Source organism: Dermatophagoides farinae, chromosome 3, assembly GCF_024713945.1.
Source record: "Dermatophagoides farinae isolate YC_2012a chromosome 3, ASM2471394v1, whole genome shotgun sequence".
Lineage (NCBI taxonomy): Eukaryota > Metazoa > Arthropoda > Arachnida > Sarcoptiformes > Pyroglyphidae > Dermatophagoides > Dermatophagoides farinae.
Window position 1 is genome coordinate 4128541 of NC_134679.1, and position 18954 is coordinate 4147494.

Genomic DNA, 18954 nt, shown 5'->3' on the forward strand with positions numbered 1-18954 from the left:
AAAAAGTGTTTTTTTTCAACGTAAACATATTTTGAATATCGTCAAAAAATTAATTACTATTTTTCTCCATATTTATCTTGTTGATTCTGTTGAATTTTTCTTTGTTTCGTCACTATCTCTCTCTCTCACTTGTTATTTTTGTTAATATTTTTTTTTTGCCGTTCCTATTGATTAAACCAAACAGACTAGTGTAGGAAAAAAAATGAGAATAAAAATGAATAAATGAAGCGAATAATTGATCTCATGAATGAAGAGAGAAAGAGAAAAGAAAAAAAAACATTAAAAATACCTTGTTTCACAATTACCGTAATTATGGTGATAATGATTTTGGAAAGAGAAAATTTCTAAAGAAACAAACGAACAGAAAAGTTTATTCTGCTTCATAATAAAAAGTTGCTATACAGCACGGATAATGCATACTACAAACAATGATGATAATAAAATAATAATAATAAGAGAAAGTTGAAAATTGGCCCAATTCTATTCAAATTTCGTTTGGTCATGAATTATTCGTTTCGGAAAGATATTATTTAAATTTTTCTTACAGGCTTGTTTAGGTGGAAAATTTGAAAAAAAAATATTTTTCCCATGCTGAATCTCATTCTTTTTTTGTTCATTCAATTTGTTCTGATTTTTTTTGTTGCTAATATTATTGCGAAATCAAATACACAATGTGATGCAATGATTAAGAATAGGGTAACGTTATTCTGAAATTATATTGCAACAAACCAGAAAACAGACATCTAATTTGTTGAGCTAATTGCACGTCACATGATAGGTTCTTATTCTTGTTTCTTGTTTTTTTTATTCATTTTTCACTATCACTGGTTTGTTATGTTGAGGTTTCTTTTATTATCTAAACAACGTTTCAGGAAAAAAAATAACAAAACTAAAAACAAAATCTTTTTCTAATGGTTAAATGTTTCTAACCTTGTGTTCTACAATCCATTTGACTAATGGACATTTGGCATCTTTGTATCCATCCATTTCAATATAATAAAACAATATGGCCAAAAAAACAAGATTCTCCTATTTTGAAACCATCGTGTTACAAAGAATGGCTATTTACTAATGTTACTTATGTGGGTGGTTTGTTACAAAGCGTGATTAACAATCATCCAGAATCTTTTTCTAATCTATTCAAAAAAGGGTTCAAACTAATTTCGATTGAAACGAAAAAAAAAATCATCAAAAATAACTGAATGAACTAAAGTATGTCGTTAAACAAACAAACAATGTTGACAATCTATACATTCATTTGAGTTTCAACATTCTATATCAGTAATTAGTTTTTTTTTATTCATCTACATTTGATTTACAAAGTTTAAGATCCGGTTTCGTTTCATTCGCTTAAACCATTTCAAACTAGAATTTGAAATTCACAAAAAAATTGACTGAAACCATAAAAATAGAAAAAAAAACCATCAACTTGAATAATCATGATCATCTGTGTTTGATGATAGTCATCGTTTCCAACGAAACCAGATCGATTAAACGAAAAAAACAATGGAACGTAAAATTTTATGTCGAATATCTGGTAATAATATTTGAACACACACACACGCACATACACATGAACATGACAATCATTATTTATTTTTGGTATACTGTACTAGTTTCAATGTCACATTCCAATCTTTCAAGATATTTCTTCTAGCATTTTGACTAATCATATCACTTGACAAATGTTTGGTCGTTTCCATTATTAAATTATTCTGGATATGAGTTACTTTTTAATTTTTTTTTTAGGTTTTTTCTTTCATTAGAAAAAATAATCATTGAAATTAAATCATAGAACAATTTTTCATTATTTAATGTTTATTTGTGTAATAAATTCACTCAAACATTCGATGTATTCGTTCCATTATTTGTTATTGGCATTTGTTTCTTTTGATCATTATCGTCATTATTATTTTTGTTATTCAAATATTGTTGCCGTTGAAGTTGCCGAAGTAGATCATGTTTGACGTAACCAAACAAATTTATGATTGGACTTTCAAACAAAATGGTAAACACTAAACCAAACGCATATGATGAAAGTAATGTTGAAAAACATAAAAATGTTAATGATGTGATGGACAAATCAATCAAATTATGTCGACTACCAAGTGCAACATATAATACAAGTGCATGTGTCAAATAAACGGAAAAGGTCATACGTGAAAATGGACGAAAAGCTTTCCATGAAAGAATCCTAGCAATCATTGATTGTGGTCGAGTGATGCACATAAAAATCAATAACGTTAACATTATAGACCAAACAATACGATTTAATGGATATAAAATGGATGACCAAATTCGATTATATGGTTGACCGTATACCCAAGGTATTGTACTGTATATACAGAACAGATATGAATAGATGATCAATAGCCAACAAGCGACAATCTTGGTCTATTTGTAGTTTTAATATAAATTATTAATGAAAATTTCATCGATCACCATTGTCATTATTACCTTTGTCCAGAAAAAACTATGAACAAGTTTTGAATCATACAAATGGAAACCGAAAAGAAAACCAGCGAAAAATACATAAGCATTACTCCATGGTTTAAAAAATATATCGGTAAACGCTCCCGGTGTTCGATCTTCTTCAAGCATATCGCTATGCAAAAATGAAATTCATTTAATAAAAATAGTAAATTCTTACAATTTTATTATTATACCTTTGTGTCGTGACAATGCCACCTGGTGGTAGATTTTTGAAGTAAATGTGAAATCCCGTAATGAATATAAAAATAATGATGAGGAATTTTGTCAATAGTAAACCATTGCGAGGATTTTTAATAATCCAAATGATTGGAAATAATGAAAACCAATGTAGTTGCATATCAGCAGCCAAATACCATGTATGTAGGCCACACTATCATTGTTATATTCAAAAAAAAAAATAGAATGATTATTTTTTAATTAGTTTATTTGAACACTGGGAATATACCATATTATCAATGTCGATTAGATTCTGTAGATAGATTAGATTATGCCACCAGGTTTTTGAACATTGATTAGAAATAGTAGTCATCAATTGTGACCATATTGGTCCATCAAACATTGGTGGAAATAATGTCAATAAAAGCATAAATAAAATCAGCTGTGGAGTCAAACGAAAATAGCGAAGCAACATGTAAGTAGTTTTGTTCAAATTCTTGTAATCACCGCGTGTATATTTCATTGCACTATACGAGGTTAACAATCCGCTATCCAATTTTTTTTTGTCATAGTGAATTTTGTTAATAAATTGATAAGATTATAAGTATTCAATATAAAATTAGCCTACCTGAGATAGAAAAAAGTTTCAACGGCAAAAAATCCTTTAAATAATGGCTGAAAATATAATGTTGAGAGAAAAATTTTCATTCTAAAAGAATTTCCTAGAATTCAAAATTCAATTCAATAAATAACAATGACAATTGAATAAATCAAACATACTAAATCCATTCAAATCTATCCAGGCCAATGTATGTACGACGATAATCCATGAAATTGATAGAAATTTTAATCCATGAATGCAATTAAAATTTTCGTCATCTGTATTGGAGAAGAGTAATTTTTTCGTATTCGAAATTGGTGAAAACCACATAAGAATTACTCGACTAATGGTTTTATTTTTCTTACTACTCATTTGATCATAAATAGCAGCTATGAATGTTATGATCAATAATGAACTAATGATAAATCTATCAATCGAAAAAAATTTCTTCATTATGTTACCAAAAAAAAAAAATCAGATAAAATGTACTTACATGGCAAATTTTTGTAATAAATTGGGCCACCATTTTTTCAACGATTTTGTTGTACAACTCACAGTATTCAATCGCCATCCAAATTCTTGACCAAAATTTTTTTTAATAATTGTATGTACATCCTCTGTTGTACATGAACTGGGAAGACAAATTCCTCGACGTATAAATGAATAGTAAAAATTTGATGATACTTGAGCTAAATATTCATAAATAGTTGGATTCGGTGCTAATACCATTTGTTTTATTATTGTTGATGATGATGAATTATGATGGCCTATGAGGTCAAGCTCGATAATTTTATCAAGAAAATCTTTGGTAGGAAGAATACCTTCAGTATGATGATGATAATTGTGTGGTGTTGGGCGCGGTTTAGGCATCGGTATTGCCATATCAATCAAACAATATTGTGGAATGATCAATGATTGATTCGATTTTTGATCATCAATGATACTCATACATTGATCATAATCACCATAATCTGTCAAGGTTCCCATAAACATACCAGCTGGTATCACGGATTTTGACCACGAATTAAATAATTTTATCGACCATATTTCACGTAAATGCAAGGTAGATTCAATGGCTTTTCTTAAATCATTTTGGCATGTTGAAGTGAGATTATTTTGGGAGAAAAATTTTTGGTTATCAATAAATGTTATAGGTAGGATCGCTTGTGCAAAAAAATCATTTGAAACATTGAATAATGGTCTCCAAAGGAATTCCGAATGATTGATGATAATTGCATCGTTGGTGGAGCAATATTGTGGCAATGTCAATGAGATTAAAAGTAGAATATAAAACCGAAATCTAAAGCGAAAACCACTTTCATGATGATAATAATAACGATATTTATGATCCATTGATACGTAATGTTTGTCAATCAAATTTAAATGTATCATTGTCGATGATAAAAAATTTTTTTTCATCTACAAATTGGGTCGGTTAAGATGAACGTTGATCGACTGATTGAATATTGAGGATACGTGCTACTTTATAATTTTCAAAATAAATTTTTACATAAGTCTTTGGATGAAAAAAAATACAAATTGAGAGAGAGAGAGTTCTATAAAAACATCAATCATTAACATTATTGATCTTGATAAGAAACCTGTATCGTTTACTGATTTTTTTTTCTATAGACAAGTCAAATAAACAAGTGAAAGATGGATTGACAAAGTCAAATAACGGTATAGAGTCCAACATCGATCAAAAACATCGAACAAAAACAAAAAAATGTCACCATTCAAAACGAATCAATTTAAAAAAAAGAGATGTGCGAAAAAAGAGAAATGGAGAGAAATTCATGTACATCCATACATCGATCAATAATGTTGTCCTTGAAATCGAAGATCATGAAAATATAAAAACAATTCATTTTAGATTGACGTTCAACGGAACAAACATTAAAAAAAAATTCTATGCATGATTTAGAAATTCAAACATATTTGAATAATTGATGATTATTAGATAACTTATAGAATTTTTTTTATATTATGTCATAAAATTTCTTTTTGAATTGACAAGATGAAAGACTTCATAATATCAGAAAACCGTATATAAAAGTTGCTTTAACCATGATGAATTATCATAAAAAAGTTACATAGATAGATATAGGTATAATAACTCAAATGGTATGGAAACAAACATTTCATTATTGAGATTGATCATTACATCACTAATTCAAGCATAAATATATATATTTTTTTTTATTAATAATGATAATTTTTGAAGAATAAAAATAATTATCTTATCAATCTTTAGGAAAAACCAATATATATTATCAGAAAAGGGTAAAGAAAAAAACTGAGGTTTATAAGTGGTTTGTGTGTGTGTGTTGAAAAAATCAAACAATAATTTTGCATAATGAATATCGATAACCAGACTTATAACTCGAATTTTGACTGTTTTTTGAAAAATATAACACACATATCGGTACGGTACATAAATGTATGTGTATGTTGCTAAAAGGATTAAAAACATCAGATTGAACAGTAAAAAAAAGAAACAAATATTGGATTCTATTATTTAATTGACTGATAACATTTGAAAAATCATTCAAAATAAACTTCAAGAATAATCAAGCTAAATTAGAATCACTAGGATTGGTCGATGTAGTTGATGAACTGGACTGTTTTTGACAATTATCACTTGTCAATGATTTATTTTGATGGCTACAAATTGATGTTCGTGGTGGGGGTCGTGGAGGACAAATGGTGTTTGTGTCTTTATTATTTGTATTGATCATCATATTCGTCGTGTTATTTGATTTTGGTGGTAATGGTGGTGGTCGACATGGAGGATCAGATTTTTGACGACGTAATGGCGGTTTTTCTGGTTGTAACAAGATTAATTTGTCGGATTCCTGCATGGACACCGGCTGATTAATTAATGAATGTTGATAATTAGTATGACTCATCGGTAATGTATTAATTGATGGTGACGAATTCGATGAAACAGATTGACTCATTTCAGTTTCGGGCATCATTTGTTTTCGAGCCATTTCTTGACTTCTAGGTACAGTCACTGGTTCATATGACAATGGACTGGGTTGATAGGATTTAAAATGTCGATGATTTTGTAGATCCCGAAGAGGTTGATTACGTTGATGATGTTGCTGTTGTTGCGATGAATTATTTGTTATATTGGATGATCGATATGATGTTCGATTTGTATTCGAAATCGGTGTTTGGGGTGGTTGAGAACGATTAATAGTCTCATTTGGTGGAGAACTGCTGTTAATAATACCATAGGCAGCCGAATAAGTTGATGTTGATGATGGGCCACGTGGTGGTGATGGTACCGTATGAGCAGTTTTCATTAATTCACGAAAAAATATATCGGATTGTGTATCATCACCTGGAGTCGATGAAGATGTATTTGTAGGAGAATCATATGAATCTGGTTGTGGACTGCATTCGAGATTTGAATTATTACTTTGATTATTCTTGGCAGCAATATATCTACTGGCCAACAAATGATCACGAATAGAACCTAAATTATGATATGTGGCCACTGATGGCACAGATGATGCCTGTTGATGTTGATCGATCAATGCATGGCCACCCATTGATTTTTCATCTTTTTTTTTAGATTTTATACTGCTATCCTCACTAAATGATTTACCAGCTAAACTTAATGCAACTGGAATGTTATTCCTTGTTGTATCCCAACCCCATTCTTCAAGATCATCAAAATAACTGACGACAATATGTTGGCCATCAATTACTGATACCGGTGACATTTGTGGCACTATTTGTTCTGTTTCAGCAATAGTCATTACAGTATGTTCTGGTCGATAACCATAACGCATCAATAATGGATGAAATACTTCTGAACAAAGTTTTGTTGGTCGTGTCTTGACGCCAATAATATCCTGGCTTGGGAATTCAATACGAAATATAACACGTTGTTCAACACGAAGTTCAACACATCCCAGTTGTGTAGTATTTGTGGATAAATCCAATGGCTATAAAATTGAAAATATTATTAGATAATTTTGTAAAAGAATTTGATTTTAAACGCTGATGATCTACTAAAATCATGAGAAAACATCTGCGTTCGAATTAAAATTTCATCGTAAGATGAAAAAACACTAACCTTTTCATTACCGGTGATGAAAACATCCCAAGCTAAATATTTTAATGAACGTTTTTCAAACAACTTTTTCAATAAATTATTAATCGTTTCATTTGGTGATGATGGAACGACTGTTTGTGAACGGTCAGGAAAAACTATACGCAAGAAATGACAATTATCACGATTACAATTGTGATTGAATGATGAAGAAGAAGATGAGGATGGGAAAATCGAAATATTGGCAGCAGTTTCTGTCGTCGATGTTGAAGTTAAAGACGTAGCAACTGCTGAAGGTACGAATTTCGCAGGTGAAACCGGATCACTTTCGGAATGACGTTTCAAATGTTCTATTGTTGATGGTATCGAAGTTGGTGGCGAACACGATGCATCAACTATTTCCACTGATTTCAAATTATCTGGTGATGGTGGAAATACATTATGATCAGATGAATCGATTGAATCAGAACTATTAGGCATTAATGAGCTACGACTAGCCGAATTAAATTGATTTTTTTGTCCATTTGAAATGATGGATGATTTATCAATTGATGAATTATTACTATGAGGTTCAGATCCAATTGATTGTTGTGTTTTATTATTCACATGATTTGTCAAATGTTCATCCAATGATTTTGAACGGATTTTATGAATTGAATTGGTTAATTTTCTCATCATATATTGTTTTTTTGAGCCAAACATGTCGGTTTTAGTGGATGAAGGTGCAGCCATCGATGATAATGATGCTGCTTTATGATTAATTGATGATTTTAATCGGGCCCAAGGTATAAATGATCGTCGTTTCTTAACAGCGGTCGGATTATTCTTACCACTATGATAACCGGATCGTCCACTTGTCATCACAGTATTGGCCGAAGATGATGCCAAATTCAATAACGTATCACAGCTAGTATCATCAATAATGGCATCATCATTTTCATAAGGCAATGATTCGCCTTTCAAATCTAACAATGAACATTTTTCATAAATATCTGATTTGAGGAAACGTACGTAGCTATCGAATTTCATTAAATTATAAATCTAGAAAGGATAAATTCATTAATTTTAATTAAAAAATTAACCATAATATATTGAGTTGAAAATACTTGTTCTTCTGCCAGCAAAAATATACGGTTATTCGGATTGTTCAGGCCAGATTCGACAGATTTTCTTGCTCTGCTATCAACATTTACAGGTTCTGGTGCCGAAAGTGCAATGAATTTATTATAAATTTCATGAGATTTTTTCCGTATCTGGAAAATTTAATATCATCAAAAAAAATTCAATCATTACTCAATCCATTACATACCTCATCTGGATCAGTAAGATTTTTAAACTCTTGTATGGCCAAAAAGAATTGCAAATTTTCGTAGCTGAATTCTTTACGAAGAAAATCCTAAATGTGTAAAAATCAAAGTGAATAAAAAACAAGGTAAAATTCATTACTTAATGAAGATGATAAGTACGATACTTACAGTAAAAGCTTTGATACCGATTGAATCACTAAGTAGAATGTCAAAATCAGATGCCCAACCGCCAACCCAGCCAACATCAATAGGACGTTCATCATGTTTTTCTTCATGTTCTTGATCCAGATGATGATGATGATGATGACGATGATGATGTAATAAAAACGAAGTTGAAGGAGGTGGCGATGATCCATCCATACAACAATATTCATCAACTGCCACTGATTGTTGATGTTGTAATTGTTGGTAAATCTTACTTGGCCACTGAACATTTTGTGACTTATTGATATTTTCATTGTTTGATTTATTTTCGTCATCATTTTTGTTGGATTTAGTCATTAGTTGTTGTGGTTGTTGTTGTTGCTGCTGCTGCTGCTGACAGGATGGATCTTGATTCTCTTTACCACTATGTTCTTCTATGATTTCTTTTATATGATTACCGTCATTATCTTGATCATGTTTATTTGATAATTTTTTCGTTTGTTTTTGTTTTCGTAATTGTTGCTGTTGTTGTTGTTCAAAATTATAACGATTGTCCTATAGGAAAAAATGAATAAAAAACACATTAATGAGTAAGTAGAAAAAAACATGAAAATAAACATATAAATTGTAATAACAATAAAAAATGACAATGACTATAACAAGAATCATCATCACAATCGTCATAAACTGATAGTAACTACGTCAGATTCTTAGAACAACAGCATTGAAGTACATCAAATTAAGTAGGATTATCGTATAAACAAACAATAATAATTGTGTTGTGGTTAGTGCTAAAATAGACACAAATATATGAGAATCGGTTGTATTGTCTAAATATGTCACAGATCTTACAAAAATAAAAAAAATGATCGACCGATTCGAAGAAAAATAATAAGAATCTAAAAATATCCCGTAAAGAATTTCTAATAATTTTTTTTTCTTGAATCGATTCATTCATTCACCATTGTTATTTGAAAATGAAAATTTCGATTATCCATTGTCCAGGACGATTTTGTTTGATTAAATGCACCAAGATGATTATGTAGACAACCAATACTATTATCTTGATCTAACACCATTGAATTACGTGTTCGTGATTTAATTTCATCATAAGCTCGACACTGTTGTTGTTGTCGATGATGATGATGATCAATCATTAAATCCTTATTTCTATTAAATAATTTCAATGATGAAGATTTTTGTTCATGCATTCGACGAGATAAATTCATACTCGATGATGTATTGTCGTTATTGCTGTTGTGAGCATGATTGGTGAATGGAAAACGAAAAATCATTTTCTTTGTTATTGGATCATCTGATCGATCCAAATTTTTAACATGTGAATTTGATTGAAAATTATTATGATATTTAGGATCATGATCATGATCATGGTCGTTAATGAAATGAAAAGGGCATAAACAACAGTAACAACAAGAACAACAACGAATGCGGAAGAAAAAATTGCCACGATGATTTCTATCCATTTTAATGTTTTTTTTTTTGGCCATGTATTATGATATGATGGTCACTTTTTAATGCCTCTTTTTTATTAAATGCTAATTTCGCATTTAATAAATTCGTATTTATTTGATATTATACATCGGATTTATTGATGATGAAGTTTGCAAACGTTTTAAAAAATTGTTGTTTTAGTATTGAAAATTATCGATTTTTTTCTGGTTGATCAATGAACATTTTTTTTTTGTTGTTGCATGCAAACAAAAACAAAGATTGAACTACATGATATCATCAGAAATTTCATTGATCGGAAACAAGCGGGATAAATGTTTTTGTGGGAAAAAACTGGCCGGGACTACTTGTTATTGTCACTAAACAACATCAAGTCGAATGGATTCAATGGAATCGGTTCATGTTGGAATTTATTTTTTTTTTAATGCCAGGAATCATATGATTAGATTTGATGTGCTCATATATGAAATGATGACTGACTTGTTTCATTTATTTACAACAACAACAACAACAACAAAAAATCAGGGAGTATGTCTTGATAAACACTGGGAGTTTTATTTTTTCCTGAAGCTTTAATAAATCAAAACAGGAAACAGAGATTTTTTTTTCTACCATATGTGTGTGTGTTTGTGTGTTTGTGTATGATCATAATGAAATTATCATTATTTTGGCTACCATTATAGCCACAACAAATGGCAATGTCAAAAGAAATAATATGAATGAAAATTGATAAAAACGTTTTTTTGGCAACAAGATTTACAAATATATTAAATAAGCGGAAATTGAAAGATAAAAAAAAGAATGCATACATTGTCCTTGAATATTTTTCATATTTTTTTTAGAAGAAAAAGAATCATCAACAAGAATTTGTTTTCGAAATTTTTCGTTGATTTTCACTCATTGTAATTTCAAGTTTAAATAAACAAAAGTTGAATTTTGTCAAAAATATTTTTTTTTCAAAATATAAAACATCACCTCAGTTTACATTGTGTGTTTGCTAGGCTAGTTTAATTTTAATTTTAATTTTAAATTTTACACACATTTATTTAATTAATTTTCTTTGTTTGAACCTTTGCTCAACAACAAACATTTGAACAAAGGAAGACAAAGAATCAAAAATCAGTATAATTATATAATGGAGAAATAAACGCCTACGCAAACACACACACACACACATGAACAAACACTGACACATATCGAAAACACATTCATTCAATAATTGTGGTGATGGCTACAAAGCGATTCCAAAGATAATCCTCACGCAATGTCAGAGAAAAAAATGAATCTAATCCAAATAAGAATAAATAAACTCGGCACAAATGAAAATGAAAAGGAAAAACAAACAAATGATAAAAGCTAATGATATGATAATGAATTGAATGAAATGGATCACAAGGAAATCCAAAATTCGCGGAAATCACATATACACTGTGCGAGTATTTAGCAGTTAGCAAATAATAAATGAAAAAAAAGGTCAGGAAAAAGGTTTGCATCATCAATTCGTTTTTTTTTTGTTCATTCAAATCGAAATGGAAATGCACCAGTAAATGAGTTCCAACATCAAAGTGAGAGTGAATCGTAATCTTTAGAGTATAGAAGCAATGATGAAATTCTTCATTAGCAGCACAAAATAAGCAATATTAGAATGTTTCTACATCTGGCTTCAATTCACATCACAGACAGATACATCCGTTCTATACAGAACACTATGGCGTATGAGTATTCATTTACGAGTTATTTTTCAAGCCATTATTATAATGACACCCAGTGTAGGCTTGAAAATTTTAGCAAAACCTAAACATATGAGAAGAAAAAAGAATATTGAGAAAATTTTGTAACGATGTGACAAATAACTTCGAATTTTATACTTTCGAATTAAGCCATAAAAATTTTTTTTCAGGCCACAATTTCATAACAGATTGTCTAGATTGGATCTTATTTTGGATAAATATATTTTTCAATTTTATATAACCACACCAATAAGATTATTATAACAACAACGACATAAAATGATTCGGATTGAATGTCCATTCTTTTTTTTTCTTTAAATTTATGACTTGTAAAATTTTATTGACTTTGGAAAATTGTTTTCTCCTCATTTGTTTTTAGGATCTATATCTATAATAATCTATAATAATAATAATTCATGTATTGGTCATTGCTTTTTTCTGCCAGACAAATTGTTCAACTATAAAACATGCTTTCACTATCGAAGCTTTCGACATTTTTCGAACATTTTATCATCGTTGACAATTTTATGAACTGATCGTACAAGTTCATCGTCAGTGAATTGATGTGTATCAACACGATAACCGTAGTCTTTTTCTTATATACATTGTGCATTATCATGTTGATCACCAAGTAACGGCATCATTGGTGGAAATTAATTAGATTGAAACATATGCAATAGATTGACACTCCAAGAATAGATCCATATGGAATATGACCAAATTCTATACAAGAAGGTATTAATAGATTATCGATGATAATTAAATCCGGCTGTTCATTCCACATAACAATAACCATTTGTTCATGAACTCTTTTAAAATCTTAACTTGCAGAAACAATTTTCGTTTTTATTCCGATAATAAAGATTTAGTTGATCGTATGGCACAATTTGATGGAAAGAAAAACCGAATGATTGTGTAACGGGAACAGATTTGATTGGATGTGATTTAACAAGATCGCCATTATTATTATTATTATTATTATGATCATAATCATCTAAAATAATTTCAACAAAACCATATTTTCGATAAGTTTCGATAAAATTTCGATTGTTTAGAAAGGAGATTCGATGACCCGAATGGCAAACCGATACCATCACAAACTTGAAATGAAATTTATAACAATTTTTCCATTATTATCAACTAGATATGAAGATTTAAGTGTTTTGAAAAAAAATGAAAATAAACTTTCAAACGAAATTCAATAACAAATGTTGAAAATATTATTACCGTTAATGATATTGATCACTAAATAATCATTGAGTTTCATTATAAAAATCGAGAAAAAAACCATATCAGTAACTATTGGATTTATTTTTTAATATAAAAGAAAAATGAACTAATACAGATAAAATCTGACGCTTGTGACAACTTTAATATCTCTAAATTTGTTGATGAATATAAATTTAAAAAGAAATTCGTTGTAAAAGTAATTCAATTTTTTCACATGCTTTCTGTTTTGAATCAGATCTTCGTAAACGTTCACCAGCTTGGCAACATTTTTCAATCATTTTCTTATCATCAAGTATCGTATGAATCATTTCTATTAATTCATTATCAACATAATGATGTGAATTGATGCGGTAACCAAAACCTTTTTCCTGGATGCGTTGAGCATTATCGAATTGATCACCAAACAATGGCATGACTAACATTGGTTTACCAAAATAAAATGTTTCTGTAACCGTATTATTCCCACCATGTGTAATGACCATGTCAACCAATGGTAGGATTTTAGTCTGTGGTAGATATGCACGGCCCCACATATTCGCTGGTAATTCAATTTGTTCATGATGTTGCCCTTTTGATACAATATATTTGTATGGTGTTTTGGCCAATGTTGCAGTAATTTTACGAATTAGCTGAACATTAGAACTTCCGATCGAACCCATTGATAAATAGATCAATTTATCACTTGGTTGTACTTTGAATTCCTCAGGAAGTTTAAATGTTTCGGTTAATTCACGACAGAATGCATCCACCCGAATGTAATTATCAGGTAATGTCACAATGTCTGTATAGTCCAATTCTTCAGGATAACCGTAGAGGTTCATATAAGGTGATAGCATAAAAAAGCCTTGAGATGTAATTTTAGGCCCGCCGAATTCCTCGTTCAATAAATTTTGATAATATTCAAAGCATAGCTCAATTGTTTGATCATATTTTGCTTTAAATTTTGCCCATCCAGTTTTATCGTAGGTTGGATAGCCTTTTTTATAAAATTTTCATGTCATAAAAACAAAAATAGAGTATTTTTAAAGAATAAAATAATTTTTCATACCTGATGTGAATGGAGGAAGTTTTTCTGAATGATAAATTGGAATCGGATTGCCACTCCATGAAAATGCCCATGGAATTTTACCATAAGCAATACAAGGAGCGACTAATGGATAATCGATAATGATCAAATCAGGCTTTTCTTTTTCAATAATATTAGCCATTTCTTCATGTATATTCCGTAAATCATTGTACATGGTTTCACAAAAGAATCGATCATTTTTATTTCGGTCAAAAAGATCCAATTGGTCGTAAGATGATTTACCTGACAATAAGCCAGATTCAGCAAAAATGTCATTGAGTTCAACATCTTTAACTGGATGATTATTTTCATCAATAACTTTATTTTCAGCTGATTTGTCACTAGCAGCAGATTTAAGACCAAGAACAATTTCATTGAAACCAAATTTTTCGAATAAAGAGATAAAATTACGATTGTTGAGAAAATAAATCTGATGACCACGTTTGGCTAATGCTTGTGCCATACCAATACATGCATTTATATGGCCAACACCATCAACTGAACAGAAAAAAATTTTCAATCGTTTATTATTGGTATTAATTGTTGGAGACATTCTTGGCGTTTTAATCACGGAAAGAATCCAAAAAAAAAAAAATGATTTATACATTTATTTGGATATATTTTCTCGTTTATATAAGCAAAAAACTTTCATCATAAATAAGATAGATTGGAAATATGGATAATTTGGCCTTCTAAGATAATACAAGTAAAAGTTGAAATCATTTATATCAAATTATCATTATCAAAAGAACAAAGTATCATCATTTGCATACAAAGCTATTTTATGATAAACAAATATTTAGTTAAAATTTTGTACCGATATCATTAATATTAACATCAAAGTATTCCGAACATTTTTTTTTGGTCAAATAATTTCATGTCAATCATTTTGGATTGTAGTATCAAGACAGATCTCAGTTAAGTGAATCATTTATTGTGATATGATATTTGAAAATGTCCTAAAAGGACAAACATTTATCATATATGAAAATCATCCTATAAAGACAGAGAGAAACTAAAAATACAGGAAAATAAATTAGGGACATGTGATGATAAAAATTTCATTAAAAATTGTTATTAACCAAACATCCATAGTGGTAAAATGTTTCAATGACTAAACTGAATGAATAGTTCAAACAATTTAACATCATAATGATCCTAATACTATGATACGGATTGATAATAAAAAAAAAACATTCAACTGGGAATCATGAATTTATTTTGTTACTGTTTTGTATTGTTTTTTTTCTGGTTATTTAACCTCACAACAAAAAACAAATGGATGATCCTAGAAAAAAAAACTGGAGAAAGGGAGAATATTCTAGTATCCTATTGTTATGAAATCGACTGAAAAAATCGGCTTTTATTTTTTTTCCATCATCATGCTGACATTAACGAAATTCTTTTTTTCATTCTGTGTGTGATTATAATGAAAATGAATGCTAATAATGATGTTAATTAAATGATGCGAAGAAAAATTCATTTTTGAAAATAGAAACAAAAAATTTTGTCTTTTCTTAAATTTTAGTAACAAAATGATAATCTATCCATGAAAATAATGATAATTAAAAGAGAATTCTTTATTCTTAAATAAAGAATAAAAATTCGCACTGTGTACAATATGTAAATTCTTCGGATGAACCAATTTACATTGAGAATTACAAATATAAAAAAAATTGTCCCAAAAGAAAGATTTTCTAAGGATTTATGGATCATTGAATATGGAATTTAACATGCCATTTAATGATAGGCCATCAATGAAAAACTAGAAAAAATGTTATTTTTTGTGTTTACTTTCTTCATTGCCCATAGGAATTTGAGATATTTTTTCTCAATCAATTCACTTGCATCAACACCTAACAAATAAATATTTGCGCCGGTTTATGTTTGTGTTTACATCCAATGAATGTCAAGCTAATTTAGTGTTAAAGCAAAACGAACACACACACACACACATCCGTGATCCGTTACTAATTGAAAATGTTTGAAAATAATCATTCGGCCTAGCAACACAATTTCAAGGCGATTTTCTTTTGTAAAAAAGGGGAAAATTCCAGGAATATTTTAACAATATTAGAGAGAAAAAAAGCAAATGAAAAAACCGAATGTGTTTTAGGATGGTTGCTAAAATTGGGGAATTGTGGCGATAATTGGAAGAATCCATGGAAAGAGAGAGAGAGAGAGACAGAAAGTCAAAATCAAATTGATGATTGTTGATCTTTGGGAGATCAATTCGTAAGTCAAGAAATGTGTTTTGCATTCTATATTGTTGTTATTATTATTGTAATTGTAATAGTGATGACAATATATTGTGATTAAAAAAGAATGTCATTCACATTTCAAATGGACAAAAGATCATTGGTCTCAAAGATTGTTAGGAAAACAAATATCAAATGAATTGGCAAACATAATGATCAGGCGTGTTTTTCTAACAATTTAAAATAAAGATGAAGAATTTTATAACGAATCCATATATAGAGAAGTGTGTAAAGGAACGACAACAATATCACCAGTAAAAAGAATGAACAATGATTATTCAATCCTTATGGGAATCAATCAAAATCGGTTAATAACTGAATACTTTCATTATCGAAAAAAAGCGATGCAAAAAAATCATTCAATCAATTTATTCTTTTGTCTCTCACTTGATGGCAACGGTCTTAATATTGTGTGTTTTTTTTGGGGGGGCATTCTTTTATAATTCTTATTTTGTTAGTGGAAGAAAAATATTATTCATATTTGATTTAACCTTATCGTTAATTATTATTTATCAATAAAGAGAATTTTCACCATAAAAATAATCAAATATAATAATCAACGAATGTGGGGGTGGATTCATATCATCATAAAAGTTATTTCATATTCATTATTGATTATCAATTTGACTGGTAACAAAAAAAAAATGCAAATTAATGATAACAATGAAGTTGGAAATGTTGTTAAATGAAAATCTATAAAATGAAGGAAAAAATTTTCTAACCATTCAACTGATCGATATGTGATGGCAGCCGTATAATCAGATACACTAAAAAAAAATGAAATTGTTCGTTGTCCATGCGTAACAAATACCCTGGAATCGATAAAAATGATTTACCATTAACGATATTATATTCTCTATATATAAATTATATGAGATTTCATGTAATTTATTAATATTGATGCTGAGCAAATAATTAATTTGACAACGAATGAAAAAAAACGAAATGGTTCAATAGAAATAAAATAAGAATCAGTGAGTAAGAATTTCAATTTCATTGAAATATATATGAACCCAAAAAGAGAAAAAAGCATAGAAGCAAAACAAAAACGGACAACATAAGACATGATATCGAATCGATGATGTGATGAATATAATAATCGAGTCTTGTTCGACAATTTTTCTACCATAATCATTATCATTTTCATCATCATCGTCAATCATAATAATGATCACTTATTCAAGCAATGAAAAAATATGACTACTATTTCCAGTTTTCACCATCAATTAACGATCATCATTATCTATCCATCGATGATAACATTCGTATAATAATGAATCTTTGTTATTGGTTTTCTTCTTGTTTCAAAAAAAAACTACAGAATCTTGACTATGGCATTTTCGAATGATATTTTTGTTGTACAATTGAAATACATAGAAAAATTGATTAAAAAAGGCCATCATATATCGTATATAGAGTTTTGTTTCGTTTCAATCAAACATTCTTTTCACAATTATTTGCAAGAAAATGATGATGGAGACCTGAAATTAAAAGCTTTATTGTAAGATTGATTCTATAAATGAAAAATTAGCCCGAAAAATAAACACAGAGACATTTACAATCACATGTCTCTTGTAAGGCGCTTGCTCATCGTCAACATTGGTTTGATAGAACAATGGCAAGAGTAAAAGAATGTGGGTCCCAGAAACGAAGAAGTTTTTTTCAGGTTTAGTTTCAAACAGCTTATCACATCATAATGAAATCTATTTTTTAATTCAGAAATTCTATCTGTTTTTTTTTGGTTGCGCATTTTCACAATTAACACAAAAAAATTCTGTTTTTTTTGTACAATTAATGACATTTTATATTACATTACAACTTTGATGATGATGATGTAATTCAACAGAATGATTCAATATTGTAAAATTCACAATTTAGCCATTTTTGTTGATTTGACAATGATGATGTAAAATTGAAAGTGAACAAAATAAAAAATTTAGTTCCAGGCAAGAAAAAAGAAATGAACGAAAAAAAAATTCTGGAAAAAATGGTTTGATTCGATTTTTGTGTGTGTGTGTGTGTGAAAAACTATTAAATTAGGTTGGTAATGGCAAAAAAAATAAAGCCCATTTAAAAGGCCAAGGCAAAATAGGTCTATAACATCAACATTAATTTGTCGTATATGATGCAATTGATGGATTTGGCAAGTTAAGAAAATATAAAAAACAAACAAACAAACAAACAACTTTGATCCAGGAAGTAATTTGAACATGGACATTTGGAAAGTTGATGACAACAACACAACGAGCATGACAACAAAAACGACGAAAACGACAAAAATAAATGAATTTAAGCCTAATTTAAAAATTCTGGCACTTATTCAAACTTATGAAACAATTTCTATATAATAAGATTGACAGTCCCCAAAATGGTAATTACACATTTATTCAAAATATATGAGAATTTAATTTTGTTAGAAAAAAAACATGATGA

The 18954-nt window shown here is 29.2% G+C and overlaps 3 protein-coding genes across 3 annotated transcripts in view; all 3 read right to left on the reverse strand.

Annotated features, from left to right (window-relative positions):
* Positions 1-1716: 1716 nt before the first annotated feature.
* Positions 1717-4707, reverse strand: LOC124495325 (nose resistant to fluoxetine protein 6). The gene is made up of 7 exons (XM_047058687.2): positions 3744-4707; positions 3430-3677; positions 3278-3371; positions 2939-3197; positions 2667-2863; positions 2458-2605; positions 1717-2394 (listed from the first exon to the last, which is right to left on the reverse strand). The coding sequence occupies exons 1-7, from the start codon at positions 4667-4669 to the stop codon at positions 1840-1842; spliced, it is 2427 nt and encodes an 808-aa protein (XP_046914643.2). The 5' UTR covers positions 4670-4707; the 3' UTR covers positions 1717-1839.
* A 715-nt stretch (positions 4708-5422) lies between these two features.
* The window catches only part of LOC124495324 (uncharacterized), a 37297-nt gene continuing 23765 nt past the window's right edge, over positions 5423-18954 (reverse strand). Inside the window, exons 5-9 of the mRNA XM_047058685.2 lie at positions 8792-9322; positions 8626-8712; positions 8423-8569; positions 7341-8357; positions 5423-7209 (exon numbers count right to left, since the gene is read on the reverse strand). Of these exons, the coding sequence (XP_046914641.2) occupies positions 5821-7209; positions 7341-8357; positions 8423-8569; positions 8626-8712; positions 8792-9322 (3171 nt within the window). The 3' untranslated portion in view covers positions 5423-5820. The remainder of the gene's footprint in view (positions 7210-7340; positions 8358-8422; positions 8570-8625; positions 8713-8791; positions 9323-18954) is intronic.
* On the reverse strand, positions 13255-14889 carry LOC124495326 (NDP-glycosyltransferase YjiC). The gene is made up of 2 exons (XM_047058688.2): positions 14246-14889; positions 13255-14173 (listed from the first exon to the last, which is right to left on the reverse strand). The coding sequence occupies exons 1-2, from the start codon at positions 14868-14870 to the stop codon at positions 13371-13373; spliced, it is 1428 nt and encodes a 475-aa protein (XP_046914644.2). The 5' UTR covers positions 14871-14889; the 3' UTR covers positions 13255-13370.